At 37.4% G+C, this 18,072-nt stretch overlaps 1 protein-coding gene and 1 pseudogene across 26 annotated transcripts in view; both read left to right on the top strand.

Annotated features, from left to right (window-relative positions):
• The window catches only part of AHI1 (Abelson helper integration site 1), a 227,091-nt gene that overhangs the window by 51,556 nt on the left and 157,463 nt on the right, over window positions 1-18,072 (top strand). For all 26 annotated transcript variants that reach the window (XR_010413773.1, XR_010413777.1, XR_010413774.1 and 23 more), the window contains exons 13-17: window positions 1,840-1,963; window positions 8,292-8,521; window positions 10,581-10,687; window positions 13,601-13,719; window positions 16,915-17,045. Coding sequence is in view for 8 of the 26 variants with exons in the window: in XM_064598126.1 (XP_064454196.1) it covers window positions 1,840-1,963; window positions 8,292-8,521; window positions 10,581-10,687; window positions 13,601-13,719; window positions 16,915-17,045 (711 nt within the window). In the remaining 18 variants the exon portion in view is untranslated. The remainder of the gene's footprint in view (window positions 1-1,839; window positions 1,964-8,291; window positions 8,522-10,580; window positions 10,688-13,600; window positions 13,720-16,914; window positions 17,046-18,072) is intronic.
• LOC135365620 (small ribosomal subunit protein eS12-like) lies at window positions 12,691-13,187 on the top strand (annotated as a pseudogene).

Below are 18,072 nucleotides of genomic sequence, written 5' to 3'. Positions count from 1 at the left end.
TTAGGGAACTGCCAGACTATCTTAATAGTGATAAGTATTGGGGATGGGGCTTTGGGGGAGCTTTTTACGTCTTCTGGCCCATCCCATGGCTGCTAGGCAGCCGGCTTTAAGTTGTGAGGCTGTTGGTTTCTAAAGCTACTGGGGAGCTTGGGAGAGGGAAATGGGAACATGGCAAGTTAAAATACCACAAAGCTCATGTTCTTACCAAGATTAAGCTCTTTTTCTGGAGTAAATGCTCCTCAGATTGTTGCAAGCCTTTGTTTAATTTGTAGAGTTCTGAAAAATTAATTTGGATAATTTTTGCAGTGTTCTCATTGCTTTTATCAGGGAGCAGATATTCTTTTTTTTTTTTTTTTTAATAGGAAGGACTTTTATTTTTTATTTTTATTTTTTTCCCTTTTTTTTGCCTGGAATTTTATTTCTTTTTTTTTTTTAATTATGTTAATCACCATACATTACATCATTAGTTTTTGATGTAGTGTTCCATGATTCATTGTTTGCATATAACACCCAGTGCGCCATGCAGAACGTGCCCTCTTTAATACCTATCACCAGGCTAACCCATCCCTCTACCCCCCTCCCCTCTAGAACCCTCAGTTTGTTTTTCAGAGTCCATAGTCTCTCATGGTTCGTCTCCCCCCTCTGATTTCCCACCCTTCATTCTTCTCCTCCTGCTATCTTCTTCTTTTTTTTTTTTTTAACATATAATGTGTTATTTGTTTCAGAGGTACAGATCTGTGGGAGCAGATATTCTGAAGTCCTTTGCTATTCCAGAAGTACTTGTGTACTGCTTAGTATTTTAAAAGGCATTCGGTTTTACCACTAGGTGGAAGTAGAGTCTTGCAGACTTTGTTGTTCTGAATTAAGTCACTATCTTCGAAGATTTCATTGTGAACCTAACTTATAGCAATACTGCAGTGCCTTGTTTATCACATTGGGTCTCTGTTAATTCTCATATTATATCATTTTAACATTAGAATTTTTTTCTAACAAGGGGTGCCTGAGTGGCTCAGCTGGTTATGCATCTTCATGATCCAGGTCATGATCCCAGAGTCCTGACTGCATTGGGCTCCCTGCTCAGCAGGGAGTCTGCTTCTCCCTCTCCCTTTGCCCTTTCCCTCAGCTGGCGCTCACTCTCACTCTCCCAAGTAAATAAATAAAATCTTTTTTTTAAAAAAGAATTCTAACAATAGCACAGTTTAAATTTCTTCTTACTTTAAATGGTTAAAATTTTGGTTGGAATTTAATTGATTTTCGGGTAAAGTAATATCTTATTCATGAAGGCCCAAATTATAGAATCTTCGAAGTGAATGGTAATTTAAATGCTATTTATTGGGGCGCCTGGGTGGCTCAGATGGTTAAGCGTCTGCCTTTGGCTCAGGTCATGATCCTGGAGTCCCAGGATCGAGTCCCGCATCGGGCTCCCTGCTCAGCGGGAAGTCTGCTTCTCCATCTCCCTCTGCCTGCCGCTCCCCCTGCTTGTGCTCTCTCTCACTCTCTCTCTCTCCCTGTCAAATAAATAAATAAAATCTTGAAAAAAAAAATAAATGTTATTTATTATTTGATTAATAAATTGTCAAAGATTATTGGGAAAATTGCCTTGAAGAGATGAGAGTAATTGTAGCATATTAAAAAATTTTATATGTGTAAATTCTTGTGTCTGAAGGAAACGAAAAACTATTTTTAGGTAGACTTTGAGATTTTTTATGCTGAAAATACCTTTGGTGATAATATTCTTAGAGACTGTGTGCAAATTATTTTAAGCTATATATTTGTATATTACTGGATTAAGGACTCTCTGGCTGGAAACCTACTAATTTTTTAATATTTTATCTTTAGTATACGAAATTCCTTCTGGGCGTTTCATGAGAGAATTGTGTGGCCACCTCAATATCATTTATGATCTTTGCTGGTCAGACGATGATCACTATATCCTTACTGCATCATCTGATGGCACTGCCAGGTTAGTACACTCGAGAAGTACTTACTGTGTATGTTGTTTGCCATCAAGGAAAGCAAAGAGAATATAGAGTGATAGAACTCTTCTTATGCTTCAGTAATATTTTTGCTTATTAAGGGACTGTCATAGAGATGCATCATACAGACTGACTGATTAGATCAGTAGTAGTGGGAAAACTTTTTCCTAAAGATGTTTTTATTAAATATATTTTATTTATGTAATACGTAAAGCTTCTAGTTCTCACAGTGTCCTTAAATGATCATTATGTACACTGATTAATACTGTACACTGTTTGACATAAGGTGAACAGTTGATATTTTTTCCTAGAATATAAGCTTTTAATGGTAGGGCTTCTGTCTTCCCTGTTAGCTGTGGGCAGGGGCCAGGCCTCAGTGATGCACAGTGCATCATAGACAGCAAGGAACAGAAACCTTGCCTAAGACGAAATGGTATAAGGGGAAGAATAGCTATTAATTTATATGGAAAAATTTTTGAGTGTTCTCAGACCCCAAAAATAACCTCTCTCGGAGTTTTCGGATACCTTGGGAACATCTTGCTCTAAGGGATGCACAGAATCAATTGAGATAAAGCACAGATGTTGGGAGACAGAGTTCAGAGCTGTGGCAGCTTGACGTGGAGCAGCTGAATGTAGTGCACCCCCCTTCGCTGCTGGGGCTGTGCGCTCCCTCTGTGAGGGCTCACGGCAGAACAAGTGCTGAACCCGATTTTTGCTTTTCTCCTTTTCTCATTAAAGCAAAAATCCTCTTCAGATTTCTTCTGGTTAGTGAAAACAGGTGCTGACATAGGTCTTAGGTAAAAGCAAAGTGGTGTAATGCAGACTTTGAAAAGCAGGGGATACCGACCTGTTAAGTGAATATGTACCTTATGTTTTAAGAGTTTTATAGATTGTCAATATTGCATTTTTCAGAATGTCAGTTATAAAATAATTGAACCCTTTCCAACTTAATAAGTATCATAATAAAATTTTTTAAAGCTACTTTGTAAAATTTCCTTGACACTGTTTTAGCTGCTTGTTCTACCTTGTGTGTATTCTAAATGTATTACTAGGCAGTTTTTCAAGATGCTTTATATTATATATGTCATTTAATTTGATTCCAACAAATGTAGGTGGATACACATAAATCTTTTTTGATCTCTGTACACCAGGAAGCTGATATTTAGAGCAGTTTGGCATGCCCTCTTATTTACTTCTGCTTCCTGCTTTTTTAAGACACCTCTAGTGTCTGAGTCCTTTCTATTAATCTTATCAGCTTCCTTTTTAATATAAAATGTCTAGTTAAGATGTTATCATTACTGTTTAGTATTTAAATGCAAAAGATGGTGAGACTTGATTTCCTTCCCTGTGTAGCTGGGCACCTGCTGTTAGTCTCTCTTAATAGGATCCTTCAGAACCTCTGGTCTGGGGGCACCTGGGTGGCTCAGTCGGTTAAGCGTCTGCCTTCGGCTCAGGTCATGATCCCGGGGTCCTGGGATCGAGCCCTGCATCAGGCTCCCTGCTCGGCGGGAAGCCTGCTTCTCCCTCTCCCACTCCTCTGCTTGTGTTCTCTCTCTCGCCGTCTCTCTCTGTCAAATAAATAAATAAAATCTTAAAAAAAAAAAAAAAAAGAACCTCTGGTCTGTTTGTTCTCTAAACAAAGCCATTCTGTCTGATGCCCAGTTGCACTAGAGAAAAATTCATAACCTTGCAAAGGCCTGACTGTGGATTTGTAAGTCTTAAAATCACCTGAGCTCTCATCTCAGCTGAGCAAGCCTTTTCCTTATCTTTATTATGCAGCTATCTTTTCTTACTCCTCTGGTAGCACATCCAAGCCTTATGGCACTTCGAGTTCTCTACACGGAGTCACATCTTCCCGCTTTCATTAGCTGACTGCCTTCAACTTACAGTGAAATTATGCCAGACATGAACTTTCTGTATCTGCCTCTGGTTTCCCACCCAATATCTATAAATGTACCCATCTTTATCTCTGTCCGCTGCTCTTAACAAATATGTATGGGTAAAGACACCTTTCCGGCCACTCTCTGACATGTGCTTTTAATCTCAGTCCTTCAATCTACAATTCTGTTTTCCTACCTCTCTTGTCTCTTCAATATCTTCCTTTCTATTGATTTTGTCCTCTCATCTTAAAAATATGCTCAGTTCTCCTTATCTTAAGAAATATTTTCCTCAGTTCTTCCTGCTCTCCAGACTACCACATTATTTTTCTTTCTACAACATCAAGAACATTCTGCACATGTTGTCTTCAGCTCAGCCCAGTGAATCTGGCTCTTACTCCCACCCTGCTAGATCAGCCTTCTTTACGAGGTCAGCAGTTTCTTGCTGATTTTCAGATCCAGTGGCCAGTTTGGGTCCTTACCCTGTTTGCTTTCACTGCAGTAATTAATTATTGACCAGTTTTAAAATATTTCCAACTAATGGTTTCATTAACAGTCTCTTCTGTTTGCTTTTTATGACTCTGGCCAGTTCTTTTTCCCTGTCTCTCATCCCTCTTCCTCTGTCTATTCTCTATAGATGTTCATTCCCAGAATCCTCCTGCTTGAGCATCTTCTCTGGTTTGCTGTGCTCCTCCTGGTCTTTCTCATCTTCGCCAGCTTTGACTCTCACTTCTATAGGCTGACTCCCACTTTTTTTCTGAGTTTCACTTCCTGTTATTCTGTCTGGACTGCCAGTGGCACCTCAGATCCAAAACCAGGCTTGCTGATCTCACCAAACTGCTTTCCTCTTTTAGCTCTCTTGTGGATTTTTTAATGGCATCCACCCTGTCTCCCGAGCCAGGAACCCAGAGTAGCACCCATTTCTTTTTTTCTTCCCACCGTTCCTTCCCATATCCAAGCAGTACTGTAGTCTGTCAATTTGCCCTCCTAAAAGGCTCACCATTCTATCACACCCTTTCCATCCTCACTGCTGTTACCTTCATTCAGGCCCTTGCTGTCTATCTCTTGCTTAAACTGTTGGTGTTAAACTTTCCCACTGCTCAGTCTCTTATTCTTCCATCTTACCACAACCCTCTTTCATAATGCCCTGATTTTCAAAAGTCTTTGATTCCCACAGCCCTTTTGAAAATGTTCCAGCTCCATAGCATGGCCTAACAGGCACATTTCTCATTGACCCTACATCCTTCTCCTGTGCACTACCATATACCCTCGGCCTCACCCACACAATCTTTTGAAATGCTCTTGGCATCTTACCCTGTTTGGTATCTCCATGCCTCCTCTTCCTGTGCTTAAGTGCCCTTTTCCTAGCCTTTCTGCCCAACTCAGTCACTCAGCAAACATTTAAGTGCCGTTTGTGAGCCGCTTTGGGCTCATAGTCATCATTTAAAACCCAGCTCAGATTTAACCATTTCTTGAAGTCTCTTGGAGTTTTCCACACAGCATATAATATATTTTAGTAAAGTATACTTTTTTCTTTATGTAGCTTTGATACTGATTGAGGGCTCTTTATATCATAAAAATATTTATTGTGTAGGATTAACTGAGTGAAGAGAGAAACATTGTGGCTAGAACCAAAAAGAGTGAGGTTTTTGAAAGAGGTGTAGGGACTACTTAAAATGAATAAGCTAAAGTCAAAGGAGGAGAATTAGAATTGCTAATGCTCTGAGTGGCAGAGGCATGAGCCTCTGGCCCCGTCTTCTCCTTCTGTCTTCCTGGTTAGTGTTAGTGGCTCCTTAGTAACTGTTTCCCACTGGTTAGCTCTTTGCCATGTGGGGTTAACTGAAATCTTCTTTAGTTATCTTCAGTACAATCTGTGTTTTTCTCTAACCAACAGCTCCTCATATAATCAGACTTTTTCGGCATGTAATGGCTCCCAGTTAGGCGCATATGTCCCCATGTTGCCCCTCATCGCACATACTGTTGTAACTGCATCTTTTTTCTTTCCCAATTCTAATAATTTTTGTGTGTGCTCATCTAGTCTTTACAGATTTGTGTATTTCCTTGTTCTTTGTAATCAGCCTGTTTTTTTCCCCAAACTCATTAATACATTTATTTTGTTCTTGGACTCGACTGTTGCTTGCTTGACTAAAACCCATCATTGATACCAGTTAGGTCTTTACATAAAAGTCTTCATTTTTATTTTATTTTATTTTTTAAAGATTTTATTTATTTGACAGAGAGAGCGAGAGAGCACAAGCAGGGGGAACAGTAGAGGGAGAGGCAGAAGCAGGCTCCCTGCAGAGCAGGGAACCCGATGCAGGGCTCGATCCCAGGACCCTGGGACCATGACCTGAGCTGAAGGCAGACGCTTAACCATCTGAGCCACCCAGGCGCCCCAGTCTTCATTTTTATTTTAAAATACTGTGTCTATTTTAATTGAGCTGCTTTTAAGATATGATTGTTTCATTTCTGCCTGTTATATAGTATTTCAAATAATACTGCTAAGATTTTTAAGCAAGCAAATGAAGTTTTTATCTTTTAAACAATCTTATTTTAATGATCTTAATCACAAATTAGTGATTTTGTTCTTTCAGTAAGTACTGTATTTCATGTAGCATATATTCATTGAAAGTATTACCATGGTAAAAATGTTTATGCACGGACACACGTGCTTTATTTTCACTTGAAAACATGTTCTTTCACTTCCTCCATTATTAGTTTGGATTCTTAGTAATTGAAGATCATATCCTGTATTTGAAGCAGCTGCTGAGAAAACTCACAGAATGTTATTCTTTTTTTTTTTTTTTTAAAGATTTTATTTATTTATTTGAGAGAGAGAGAATGAGAGACAGAGAGCACGAGAGGGAAGAGGGCAGAGGGAGAAGCAGACCCCCCACTGAGCAGGGAGCCTGATGCGGGACTCGATCCCGGGACTCCAGGATCATGACCTGAGCCGAAGGCAGTCGCTTAACCAACTGAGCCACCCAGGCGCCCCACAGAATGTTATTCTTGAATGGCAACTGTATTTTTTTCTTTCATCCAGAATTTTGAAAAGGACTTAATTTGCTTTAGTTCTTAGGTCATAATTAAAAGAATGAACTATAAATCCCCCTATTAAAAATTAATATATTTTGGGGCGCCTGGGTGGCTCAGTTGGTTAAGCGACTGCCTTCGTTAGGCAGTCGTTAGGCATCTGCCTTCGGCTCAGGTCATGATCCCAGGGTCCTAGGATCAAGCCCCGCATCGGGCTCCCTGCTCCGCGGGAGGCCTGCTTCTCCATCTCCCACTCCCCCTGCTTGTGTTCCCTCTCTCGCTGTGTCTCTCTCTGTCAAATAAATAAATAAAAATCTTTAAAAAAAATTAATATATTTTTCTAATTTTAATAATTTAATCAAACTGTTTAAAATCCAGTGTTCCATACTCATTTAGCACCTTTCTGTTGCTAGATTTTGCCTATTTTTACACTGACTAGAAATGCAGAGTATCTAACATAACAGTTTTACCCCTTAGGGTTTATTCTTGTCAAGACTGAAGCAATGACAGTAATACTGCTTTTTAAAAATTGTTATTTAGAGGAAGAGATAGTAAAAGTGTTGAACATAAATTGGGTGTTTAATGTAAGACAGTCTGTTTTCTATCAAAATACAGTTATTTTAATCCTATTTTACTCAGGTATCATACAGTAATTTCAATATGGCTTTTAAGACTTTGGGTTCACGGTCATTTATCTAGGCTTGGAAATTACAAATACAAAGTTAAGGGCGCCTGGGTGGCTCAGATGGTTAAGCGTCTGCCTTTGGCTTGGGTCATGGTCTCAGGGTCCTGGGATCGAGTCCCGCATCGGGCTCCCTCCTCCTTGGGAGCCTGCTTCTCCCTCTGCCTCTCTCTCTCTGTCTCTAATGAATAAATAAATAAAATCTTAAAAAAAAAAAAAAAAAGCCTTCATTCAAAAAAAAAAAAACAAATACAAAGTTAATAGATATCCTGTTCCTCTAAACCTCTACTAGTGAGCACTTTGCAAAAGCAGTATACACAACCTGAATGGGGAATAATTAAAGCTCTCCCCCCCCATGTTGTATTTTTTGTGGTAATGTACTAAATGCAGTATGTTACCAACTATTCCATGTGTGTTTAATCAATGTCAAAATAGGTTTTTAAAAAAACATATCCAAATATAATTTTTCATTTTACAATATAGATTAAAATTAGACAAATTAACCATTATGCTTGATAATAACTAAGAAATAGCTTTGTCAAAATGTAAAGAACCCCAGCCATCAAATACTTGATCACATTATTTTTGATTGTTATAAGATGTAGTTTACCATTGGTTATTGTCGTTGCTTACTTAAATTCCATTGGCTGTGTTGGTTTTTAGAGAAAGTTTTAGAAACTTCTGCCTTTCAGAAGCAATATATAACTTTTTATCCTTTCCCAGGATATGGAAAAATGAAATAAATAATACCAATACTTTCAGAGTTTTACCTCATCCTTCTTTTGTTTACACGGCTAAATTCCATCCTGCTGTAAAAGAACTGGTGGTTACAGGCTGCTATGATTCTGTGATACGGATATGGAAGATTGATATGAGAGAGGATCCTGCCATATTGATCCGACAGTTTGACACGCACAGGAGTTTCATCAACTCTCTCTGTTTTGATATTGAAGGTATGTCAGAATATATTCCAAAAGAAGGCTAGATGCATGAGGAATTTTTAAAAATAATTTTTGTTCACTAAGATAATTTTTTTAAGCTTGAAAAGGATTTTGTGTGTTGATGATTGTACATTTTTGGATTTATGTGCATTTTGCAGATCATATAGTAGACCTGGACACAGATTTAGCAGTGAGGGAGTTTTGTTTGTAATTTTAAAGTCATTAAATTCTGGGGGTGCCTAAGTGGCTCAGTCAGTTAAGCGTCCGACTCTTGATTTCGGCTCAGGTCGTGATCTCAAGGTCATGAGATTGAGCCCCATGTTGGGCTCTGTGCTCAGCATGGAGTCTGCTTGTCCATCTCTCTCTGCTCCTCCCGCTGCACGTGTTCTCTCTCTCTCAGATTAGTAAAATCTTGTTAAGAAATCATTTAAGTCATTAAATTCTTAAATGTTTAGATTCAACTAATCTTTGCTGTAACAACCAGTCATACCAAATTTCATAAATATATTTCATTGGATTGGTGATTACCCCCTCAGTAAGCTTCTTTTTTTTTTTTCCCCAGTAGGTTTCTTTTAAGTGGCTTTTCAGTTAAAGGGTTAAAATGAGGAAGAAGAGGGAAATACCAAAAGAATATTAGGTAGATAGCGGGGGAAACCTGTATTTACACCATATACTGTGTACATTGTGCACTCAGCACCTCTGCATTTAGCTAACAGTTAATAGGTATGTATTATATAGTTGTCTGAATGTATCTTAAGAAACATTCTATTGTTGGCAGTACTTAGGATGTTTCCAGCTTTCTCCTACCATCAACATGATTTCTGTGAATAGTATAGATACACACATACACATGCATACATATATGTATATACAAAACTTCGTTGCACTGTTTTATAATTATTTTCTTAATATAAATTCCCAAACCTGAGGTTGCTGAGTCAAACATTTCTGGAGTCCTTGCTATGTGCTGTAATGTTTTAAGTACTTTACATGTATAAACTAATTTTTTCCCCACAAACCTTTATGAGAATGGTATATAGTCACATTTACATTATTTCAGACACTGATATGTAGACTACAGCTATAATTAATTAGTATAGGAACCAGATCAAAATGACAATACTGCTAATATATTCAGTTTAACTACAAAGATGTTAAGAAATTGGAACACATTTAGGAAAAGTCAACCAAGGATAGAAAGGTGTCTGCAAACTTTGTCATAGTAGAAGTAGCTCAGATTATAAAAGACATGAATTTCTTCAAATACTTGACTAAGATATCCATATGTGAAACAAAAAGAAATCAGACTGTGATGCTTCAGTAGGTAGAGATGGGACCAAAGCTACCAAAGACAGGAATTCTTTGTTCAGAATTGGAAAGAACATTCTAGTATATAGAGCAGTTCATCAGTTGAATAGCTGCTTTGTAAAATATTAAGTTCACAGTTGCTGAACAACCATCTGTTCATGATGGTGTGGAAGATATATCTGAGTGAGTATAAAGTTGAATTTGATGATCTCTGAGGTCCCATTCAACTATAAGATGGTTTGACTCTAAGAATATATGTTAAACTGGAATACCTGTCATTTATCATTTTATTCATTCCCTGATTGTTTATTGAGTTTCTACTGGTCTCAGGCATTTTGCTAACAGTATATATTAGAATATAGGTGTTTTTCCAGGAATATAAAACAGATGATATAGGTTAATAAAGGTGAGCATTATAGATATGTATTGGATAATTCAGATGATTTGTTTGGCTGTAGAATTTGGACCATATACAAATGCAATGAGATGCTCATTTCTTTGTGTATTCAATTTCCTGTAAGTGACAAAAGGGAAATACGTCATCCAAAGTAATTCACAAGGGTGAAGAATTCATTTAAAGATACTTGCGATTTGACTACGAGTTGTATTTGGGTTTTTATTTACTTCTTTTTTCTCTTTTTACTAAACTACTGTTTAATAGCCCTCTGATTCTTTGTTATACTGGGATGTGTTTTCCCAGTTTCATTTTGTTTCTGCCTGTGTGTAGTATTCGTAAGTGAGTGATTTTATTTTTTTTAAATAGGTCATCACATGTATTCAGGAGATTGCACTGGGGTGATTGTTGTTTGGAATACCTATGTCAAAGTTAATGATGTGCAACATTCAGTGCGCCACTGGACTATAAATAAGGTATAAAATCATATTTCCTACTTGGGGTTTAATTTAAAAAATTAGAAAAAAATTGAACCACATGACTTTAGAAATAAGGCATCAGGACATTCTTTCTCTCTTCTGAAAAAAATTAAGTTTTTCTCAGTCCCTACAAAGTCAGTTATCATTGACTAATTATCTAGTCTTCCTGATGGCTAATTGATGATATAGCAACTTAGTGAAAATTTTCATTTTGGCCAAACTTGATCTTTGAACCCCTAATTTGTGATATGGCATTCAGTGATCCATTATGGGAATTATGCTAAAATTAGGCACATGTTATATTACCATCTATAAGTAATAACTTCTGCTTTCTGCTATTCATTTTCTTTTTTGACCCCATAACATCACTCTAAAAACAGTGTGCTCAATGTTTTGTTAACAGTGTTGTCTTTTACAATTATGTAATCAAAAGTATGTAATTATGAGCAGGGTCTGTCATTTACTCACAATAATTGTTTTCATTTGAATTTTGCCAAGTAGGCAGAAACGAATGATCTTTCATTTTGGGAGTAGAGTGTTTTTAGGGTGGCTGGTATATTAAGCAATTTTACTGGTGCATATTCAGTATTTTTACTTAAAGATACAAAATGAATTATTAAACCTGAGTTTGTTTTATATAAGTTGATATAGTTTGTCTTGTATACTATACTTTTGTTCTTCAATTTTTTGTTCTTCTATTATAACAGTTGTTCTCATTTGAAAAAAAGACACTCTAAGTGAAAAAGAATTTTTATGAACTTTAGTTTAATCTGTTGAATCTATCAGATCTATTTTAAAAACTGTTTATTCTATTTTTCGTCATGTTCATCTAGTCTATAGATTAATGATTGATGGCTTGGGATTCATGTGGTAGCCTAATTTCACACACTTTGAAAAGAACTTTCTAATTACTTATATACCTACAAAAGTCCAAAGGCATATTTTCCAGTAATTTGAGTGTACAGTGCAGAGTCTACTATTTATGTTAAAAATCATGTGTTTCTTTACCTTAATATAGTAACTAAAAGGCAAATTTATCTTCCAAATCTGCAGCCTAGAGGTGACTCGAGACAGTCCAAAATAAAAAGTTAGAAAATGAGCTGGAATATCTTTTGGTAGCTAAGGCCCTAGGACAAACTGTAGACCCTGACTTCTTACCTGGTTCTCTTCAGGCAGCAGTGTGAGGAATGCTAAATTGTATTCATCTGTCCCTTAAGATGACGTGTCCATGTGCTGTGCGTGGCACACACTCCTTGGCATGGGGAATGGGCTTCAAAACTAGGGCTTTTTTTGGTTTGAGTATGAATATGGTGAGAAAAAATAGAGAGGAAATCACTAACAGATCCCAGAAATGCTAAATCTCCTGGCACTCTTGTCAAATTCATGCCTAACACTTAACTTGTTAGACAGTTTTGTGTTTTTTGATTTTGCACAATTGCATCTGTGTGAGTGCTGCTCAGACCCCCAACAGTGCGTCCCCACCCCCAAATTGTTATAGTGCAGTCACTGTACCCCCATCTGTGCTGTCAGTGTTTGTCTTTTTTCGGTAACTTTTACAAAGCAGCTAACAGTAGGCCTTCCTGTCAGCGGTAGCCTGGGCTTAGCTGCTGAGACTCGGATTGTAGCAGTTTGGACTGCACCTCTGCTGGTGCCAAACCGCCTCCCAAGAGGAGACCTCAGAGAAGGAGACAAAACATACTAGCGGGTCCTCGAAGGAAGGGAAGGCTAATTCAGAATTCTGCCTGAAAGTTAAAGCAGACTTTCTTCGGACCCTCTGGACTTCAGTCTAAGCAGTTTTGTATTTGCAGGTTTTTTTCTTTTTTCTAGTAATCCACACAAGAAGGACCTTTGGTAGTTTTTCCTTTGTGAGGCTCATCCAGGCAGATTTTTCTTCAGTATGTAGGTCTTTCTTGACATCATTTATCAGGCTGCCTTAAATAACTATCAAAAAAAAAAAATCCTGGAGGCTCAGTGCCCTTAAGATTCAATTCCACCTGTAACCTACCGCTGTGGCCGAAGAAGCCATTGCTGCTGGAGGTGTAATGGTCATTAATACTGCTTTACACGAGGTGCTGAAGACTGCCCGCATCCACCATGGCCTAGCACGTGGAATTCGCAAAGCTGTCAAAGCCTTAGACAAGTGCCAAGCCCGTCTTTGCATGCTTGCATCCAGCTCTGATGAGCCTATGTATGTCAAGTTGGTGGAGACCCTTGTGCTGAACACCAAATCAACCTAATTAAAGTTGATGACAAGAAACTAGGGGAATGGGTAGGCCTCTGTAAAACTGACAGAGGGGGGAGAACCCCATCAAGTCGTTGGTTGCAGTTGTGTGGTGGTTAAAGACTATGGCAAAGTCTCAGGCCAAGGATGTCATCGAGGAATACTTCCAGTGCAAGAAATGAACAAATAAAACACTGATTCTTGTTCCTCAAAAAAAAAAAAATCCCTAAAATTGCAATCTAAATTAAATGATCTCAGAATAAGATGCCAGTAACTTATCTTTTTCAGGACAAAGTAGAAGTAAGTGCATAAAGAAATCATCTCAGACTGAAATAGAACTTGAAAGTTAATTCTATACTAACTTCTGAAGTCGTAAAAATTAGAAGTTTTTCATGTATGATGGTAAGCAAAAAAATACAAAGTTAGAAGTTGTGTTTTAGGAAGTGCTTATTTGGGAATACACTACAAAAATGCTAACTAAATGTGGCATTACATAACAGTCAAAAAATACATACTATCAGCTTTATTTTCAGCCTATAACTGAAGTTACTGGGAATCCTTTCGCTAACCATTTTAAAGGATCCTTTAAATTGCAATCGAAAATGACTTAATTTTGTGCTCTAAAAGGGGCTTCATATTAGACAAACTGTATAGTGATAATATTTTATAATCTTTTTTAATCATTTTAGGAAATTAAAGAGAGTGAGTTTAAGGGAATTCCCATAAGTTATTTGGAGGTTCATCCCAATGGAAAACGATTGTTAATCCATACCAAAGACAGTACTTTGAGAATTATGGATCTCCGAATGTAAGTATATTTCAGTATTGACAGGTTTAGCACTCACAGAATAAGAAATGAATTAATTCATACTTATAAAATGCAGCTGTGCTTCTCATGTAGCTAGTTTTTCCCCTCAGAGGACATCTTACAGTGTCTAGAGGCATTTTTGAATGTTAGTATTTAGTGGATAGAGACCAGAGATCCTACTAAGCATCCTACAGTTTATGAGACACCCCCCCCACAACAAAGAATTTTCTGGCTCAAAATGTAAATAGTTCTGAAGCTGAAATGTAGTCAGTTGCTTTTTGTTGTCACACTTAAAAAAAAAAAAAAAGAGCAAACCTCTGCCTTAGAATATCTTTTATTTCTATGACATTGGTATAGCATAGTACTACGATATAATACTGTAACAGAATGAGACAGCTTTTGATTAATTTATCCTTGTTTTTCCTATTTTGTTTTATTTCTAAATAAGGAAAGGAAATTTCCTTAATGTAAAAAACAGAAGCAGAGTTCTGGAAAAATCAGCATAGTATTCTGATGTACTTTTGGTGTTAAGCATACCAATACAACAAATGAGAACTCTAGTTTTATTAGATTTCATTATTGTGTTTAGAAAGGAAAATGTGATCTATACTAGTTTATTTTGCAATTATCTTGTAGGGCTAACTGTTAAGGCCTTCAGTGTTTATGTAGAGCTTTTCAGGATACGGGCATCAGTACTATGGGAAAATGATTAGCAGAGTAGTTCATCAGAAGTTTATAATCTAGTTACAGTGCCTCCAGAATAACACAAAACATTTAATTAGGCTAAAATGTGAGATCTTCTAGGACTGGAATCTGCTTATTCTTCTTTTATACATAGTACTCATGTCATGCTTGAGAGATAGCAAGTACTTGATATGTATTATTTTAGTGACTGTAAGTACTTCAAAGGATTATATCTTTCATGGCAGCAGGTAATTGTAAGGATGGCTGTACTACAGCCTTGTGTTAAAGGTTCTATGCAGAGGCTGGCCTTTGAGCTCAATCTTAAAGGATGGATAGAATTTAGACAAGATAGAAGTTTGTCAGGAGGGTGGAAAACCTGAAAAGCCTGGAATAAAATTCAGAGGAAGGATAATAGAAGTTGTGATCAAGGCAGCGTGAGTAAGTCTGTAGAACATTAATTTCTTGATAGGGAGTGCTGAGAAAAAAATTTTTCAGAAATAGAGATTAGTGCCAGGTTTTAGAAGGCCAGGCCTAAAGAATTTGGTTATTCTCTTTTTAAGTAGTGTATAGTATTCAGCTTAGAATCCTGCATGGGCCCTAGAGGCTAACTGCTTAGAGTCAAATAATACCTTTTCCATCCCTGACCAACAATCAGATTAACCATTCTGAGCCTCTCTTTCCTCCTCACTCAAATGGGTAAATAATATACCATATTCATAAGGGTTTGTGGGGAATAAATTAGTTTACACATGTAAAGTACTTAAAGCATTACACCATATAGCAAGGACTCCAGAAACGTTTGAGCCAGTGACCTCAGGTCTGGGAATTTATGTGAAAATAATTATAAAACAGCAAAAATATATATATACACAAGATTGTTCTTAGATATCATGTTCATGGTAAGGGAAAGCTAGAAACATCCTAACTGTTGTCCCACAATAGAAGATTTCTTAAGGTATGTTTAGACAGTGATATAATATATACCTTTACTAAAAGGAATACATAATGTGTATTTTCTGACACAGAGGGCCATTATTCATGATTTATTGTTAAATGGGAAAAAAAAAAAGCATATAATGGGACACTGTATGTAATGTCCTCTCTGTAAACCAGGGATGATAATAGTATTTACCTGACACATAGTGAGCACTAAAATAATGTTAGCTATTGGGGCACCTGGGTAGCTCAGTTGGTTAAGCATCTGCCTTCAGCTCAGGTCATGATCCTGGGGTCTTGGAATTGAGCCCCAAATGGGGTTCTCTGCTCAGCAGGGAGCCTGCTTCTACCTCTCCCTCTGCTGCTCCCCCTGCTTGTGCTCTCTCTCTCTCTCTCTCAAATAAATAAAATCTTTAAAAAAAGTAATGTTAGCTATTATTCACAAATGAAAAAGTCTAGAAGGTTATATACCATATTTAATAGATGATTTAATAATATTTTTGTCTAATATTCCTGCAAGGATCCAACTATTTGTTGTGTGACTTTAAAAATTTATCACATGGGAAAAATATAAGAATATAAAAATCTTGTACATTTTTAAGTAACCAACTCAAATGCTACTCCCATAAAGTAGGCTCTCTCTTCATAGGTAGAAATAATCACTTGGGACGCCTGGGTGGCTCAGTCAGTTAAGCGTCTGCCTTGGGCTCAGGTCATGATCCCAGGGTCCTGGGGGGACCATGGGGCTCCCTGCTCAGCGGGGAGTCGGCTTCTCCCTCTCCTTCTGCCCCTCCCCCCCGCTCATGCTCTCTCTCTCCCTCTCTCTCTCAAATAAAATCTTAAAAAAGAAAATCACTTTTATCCAAATCTGCAAAGTACTCATTTTGTTCTCTTGTGGCACTTTCTACATCCAATTTCTGTTTTATTTATTTATTTTTTAAAGATTATTTATTTATTTATTTATTTATTTATTTATTAGAGAGTGAGCAGGAGAGAAACAGCATGAGAGGGGAGAGGGTCAGAGGGAGAAGCGATGCGGGACTAGATCCCAGGACCCCGGGATCATGACCTGAGCTGAAGGCAGTCGCTTAACCAACTGAGCCACCCAGGCGCCCCCAATTTCTGTTTTATATTGATGCATTCCTTCTCTCTCCTGCTAAATTATAAACTCCCTGAGCTCTGGAACTCACTCTTCTTTTTTTTTTTTTTTTTTTTAAAGATTTTATTTATTTGACAGTGAGAGATACAGTGAGAGAGGGAACACAAGCAGGGGGAGTGGGAGAGGAAGAAGCAGGCTCCCCAAGGAGCAGGGAGCCCAATGTGGGGCTCAATCCCAGGACCCCGGGATCATGACCTGAGCCGAAGGCAGGCGCTTAACGACTGAGCCACCCAGGCGCCCCTGGAACTCACTCTTCTTTATTCTGCATCCATCATAGAATGTCTCCCATGTAACAGATTCTCAAAAAATTGTTTGTTAAATGCAAATGAAGTATTTAAAAGAAACGGGTTTTTTTAACTACCAATCTTTTCAGTGGGTAAGATAGGTTACATTTGTGAAATCTTTTTTGTTTGTAGATTAGCAGCAAGGAAATTTGTAGGTGCAGCAAATTATCGGGAAAAGATTCATAGTACTTTGACACCATGTGGGACTTTTCTTTTTGCTGGAAGTGAAGATGGTATAGTATATGTTTGGAACCCAGAAACAGGTAAATATTTCATTGATCTTAAAAAATTGGGGGTGTTTGTTTTTATTTTTGAAGAAGTGTGGAAACTACCATTTTATGGAGTAATTTTCAAGAAAATTCTGATTTCAGGTTCTCAGTTATGTTTTTCCAAATGGGAGAACTGATAATGGGACTCAGCTGCAGTCTAAATTTATATTAAATTCTGTTTTTATTGTTTTGATATCTTCATGGATTTAGAATTTCACATTATAATTCAAGGTTTATTCTTTCCTTGCCTATAATAAGGTATTAGCAATCTTAAGAGAAGTATTTTTTATTGTGGTTGACATACAATATTAGTTTCAGGTGTACAACAAACATGATTCAACAGTTATATACATTTCAAAATGCTCACAATGATAAGTATAGTTACCATGTGTCACCATACAAAGTTATTACAGTATCATTGACTATATTCCCTATGCTCTATTAAGAGAAGTGCTTAATTAAGATTGTAATGCAAAATACAGAATATTTATAACCTGAATTTGGAATGTAAGTGGGTATACAAATGGCTAAATATCTATAATATATTTTTTATTAGAAATAGGGGCACCTGGGTGGCTCAGTCGGTTAAGCGGCTGCCTTCGGCTCAGGTCATGATCCCAGGGTCCTGGGATCGAGCCCCGCATTGGGCTCCCTGTTCAGCTGGGAGTCTGCTTCTCCCTCTCCCTCTCCCTCTGCCTGCCTCTCTGCCTACTTGTTCTGTCTCTCTATCTCTCTGTCAAATAAATAAATAAAATCTTAAAAAAAAAAAGAAATAAACATATTCCTGTCAAAGTTTTGGTATCTGAAACTTAATAGCAATATACCTGGGTCTCCTGACTGGCTCATTTGATAGAGCTTGCGACTTTGGATCATTGGGGTCATAAGGTCCAGCCCCACACTGGGTATAGAGATTACTTAAAAGTAAAATTCTTAAAAAAGAAAAGCAAAAGCAATTTACCTCAATTACTGTAATTCATGTTTTCCCAATACAATAAATCAGTACATTGGGAAGTTCATTTGT

The sequence above is a fragment of the Mirounga angustirostris genome, unplaced genomic scaffold (assembly GCF_029215605.1).
Source record: "Mirounga angustirostris isolate CCGP_5_RB_7025 unplaced genomic scaffold, mMirAng1.0.hap1 SCAF_8, whole genome shotgun sequence".
In the NCBI taxonomy this organism is placed as follows: Eukaryota; Metazoa; Chordata; class Mammalia; order Carnivora; family Phocidae; genus Mirounga; species Mirounga angustirostris.
The sequence above is the reverse complement of the archived record's forward strand: the minus strand, read 5'-3'. Positions and strand labels throughout refer to the sequence as shown.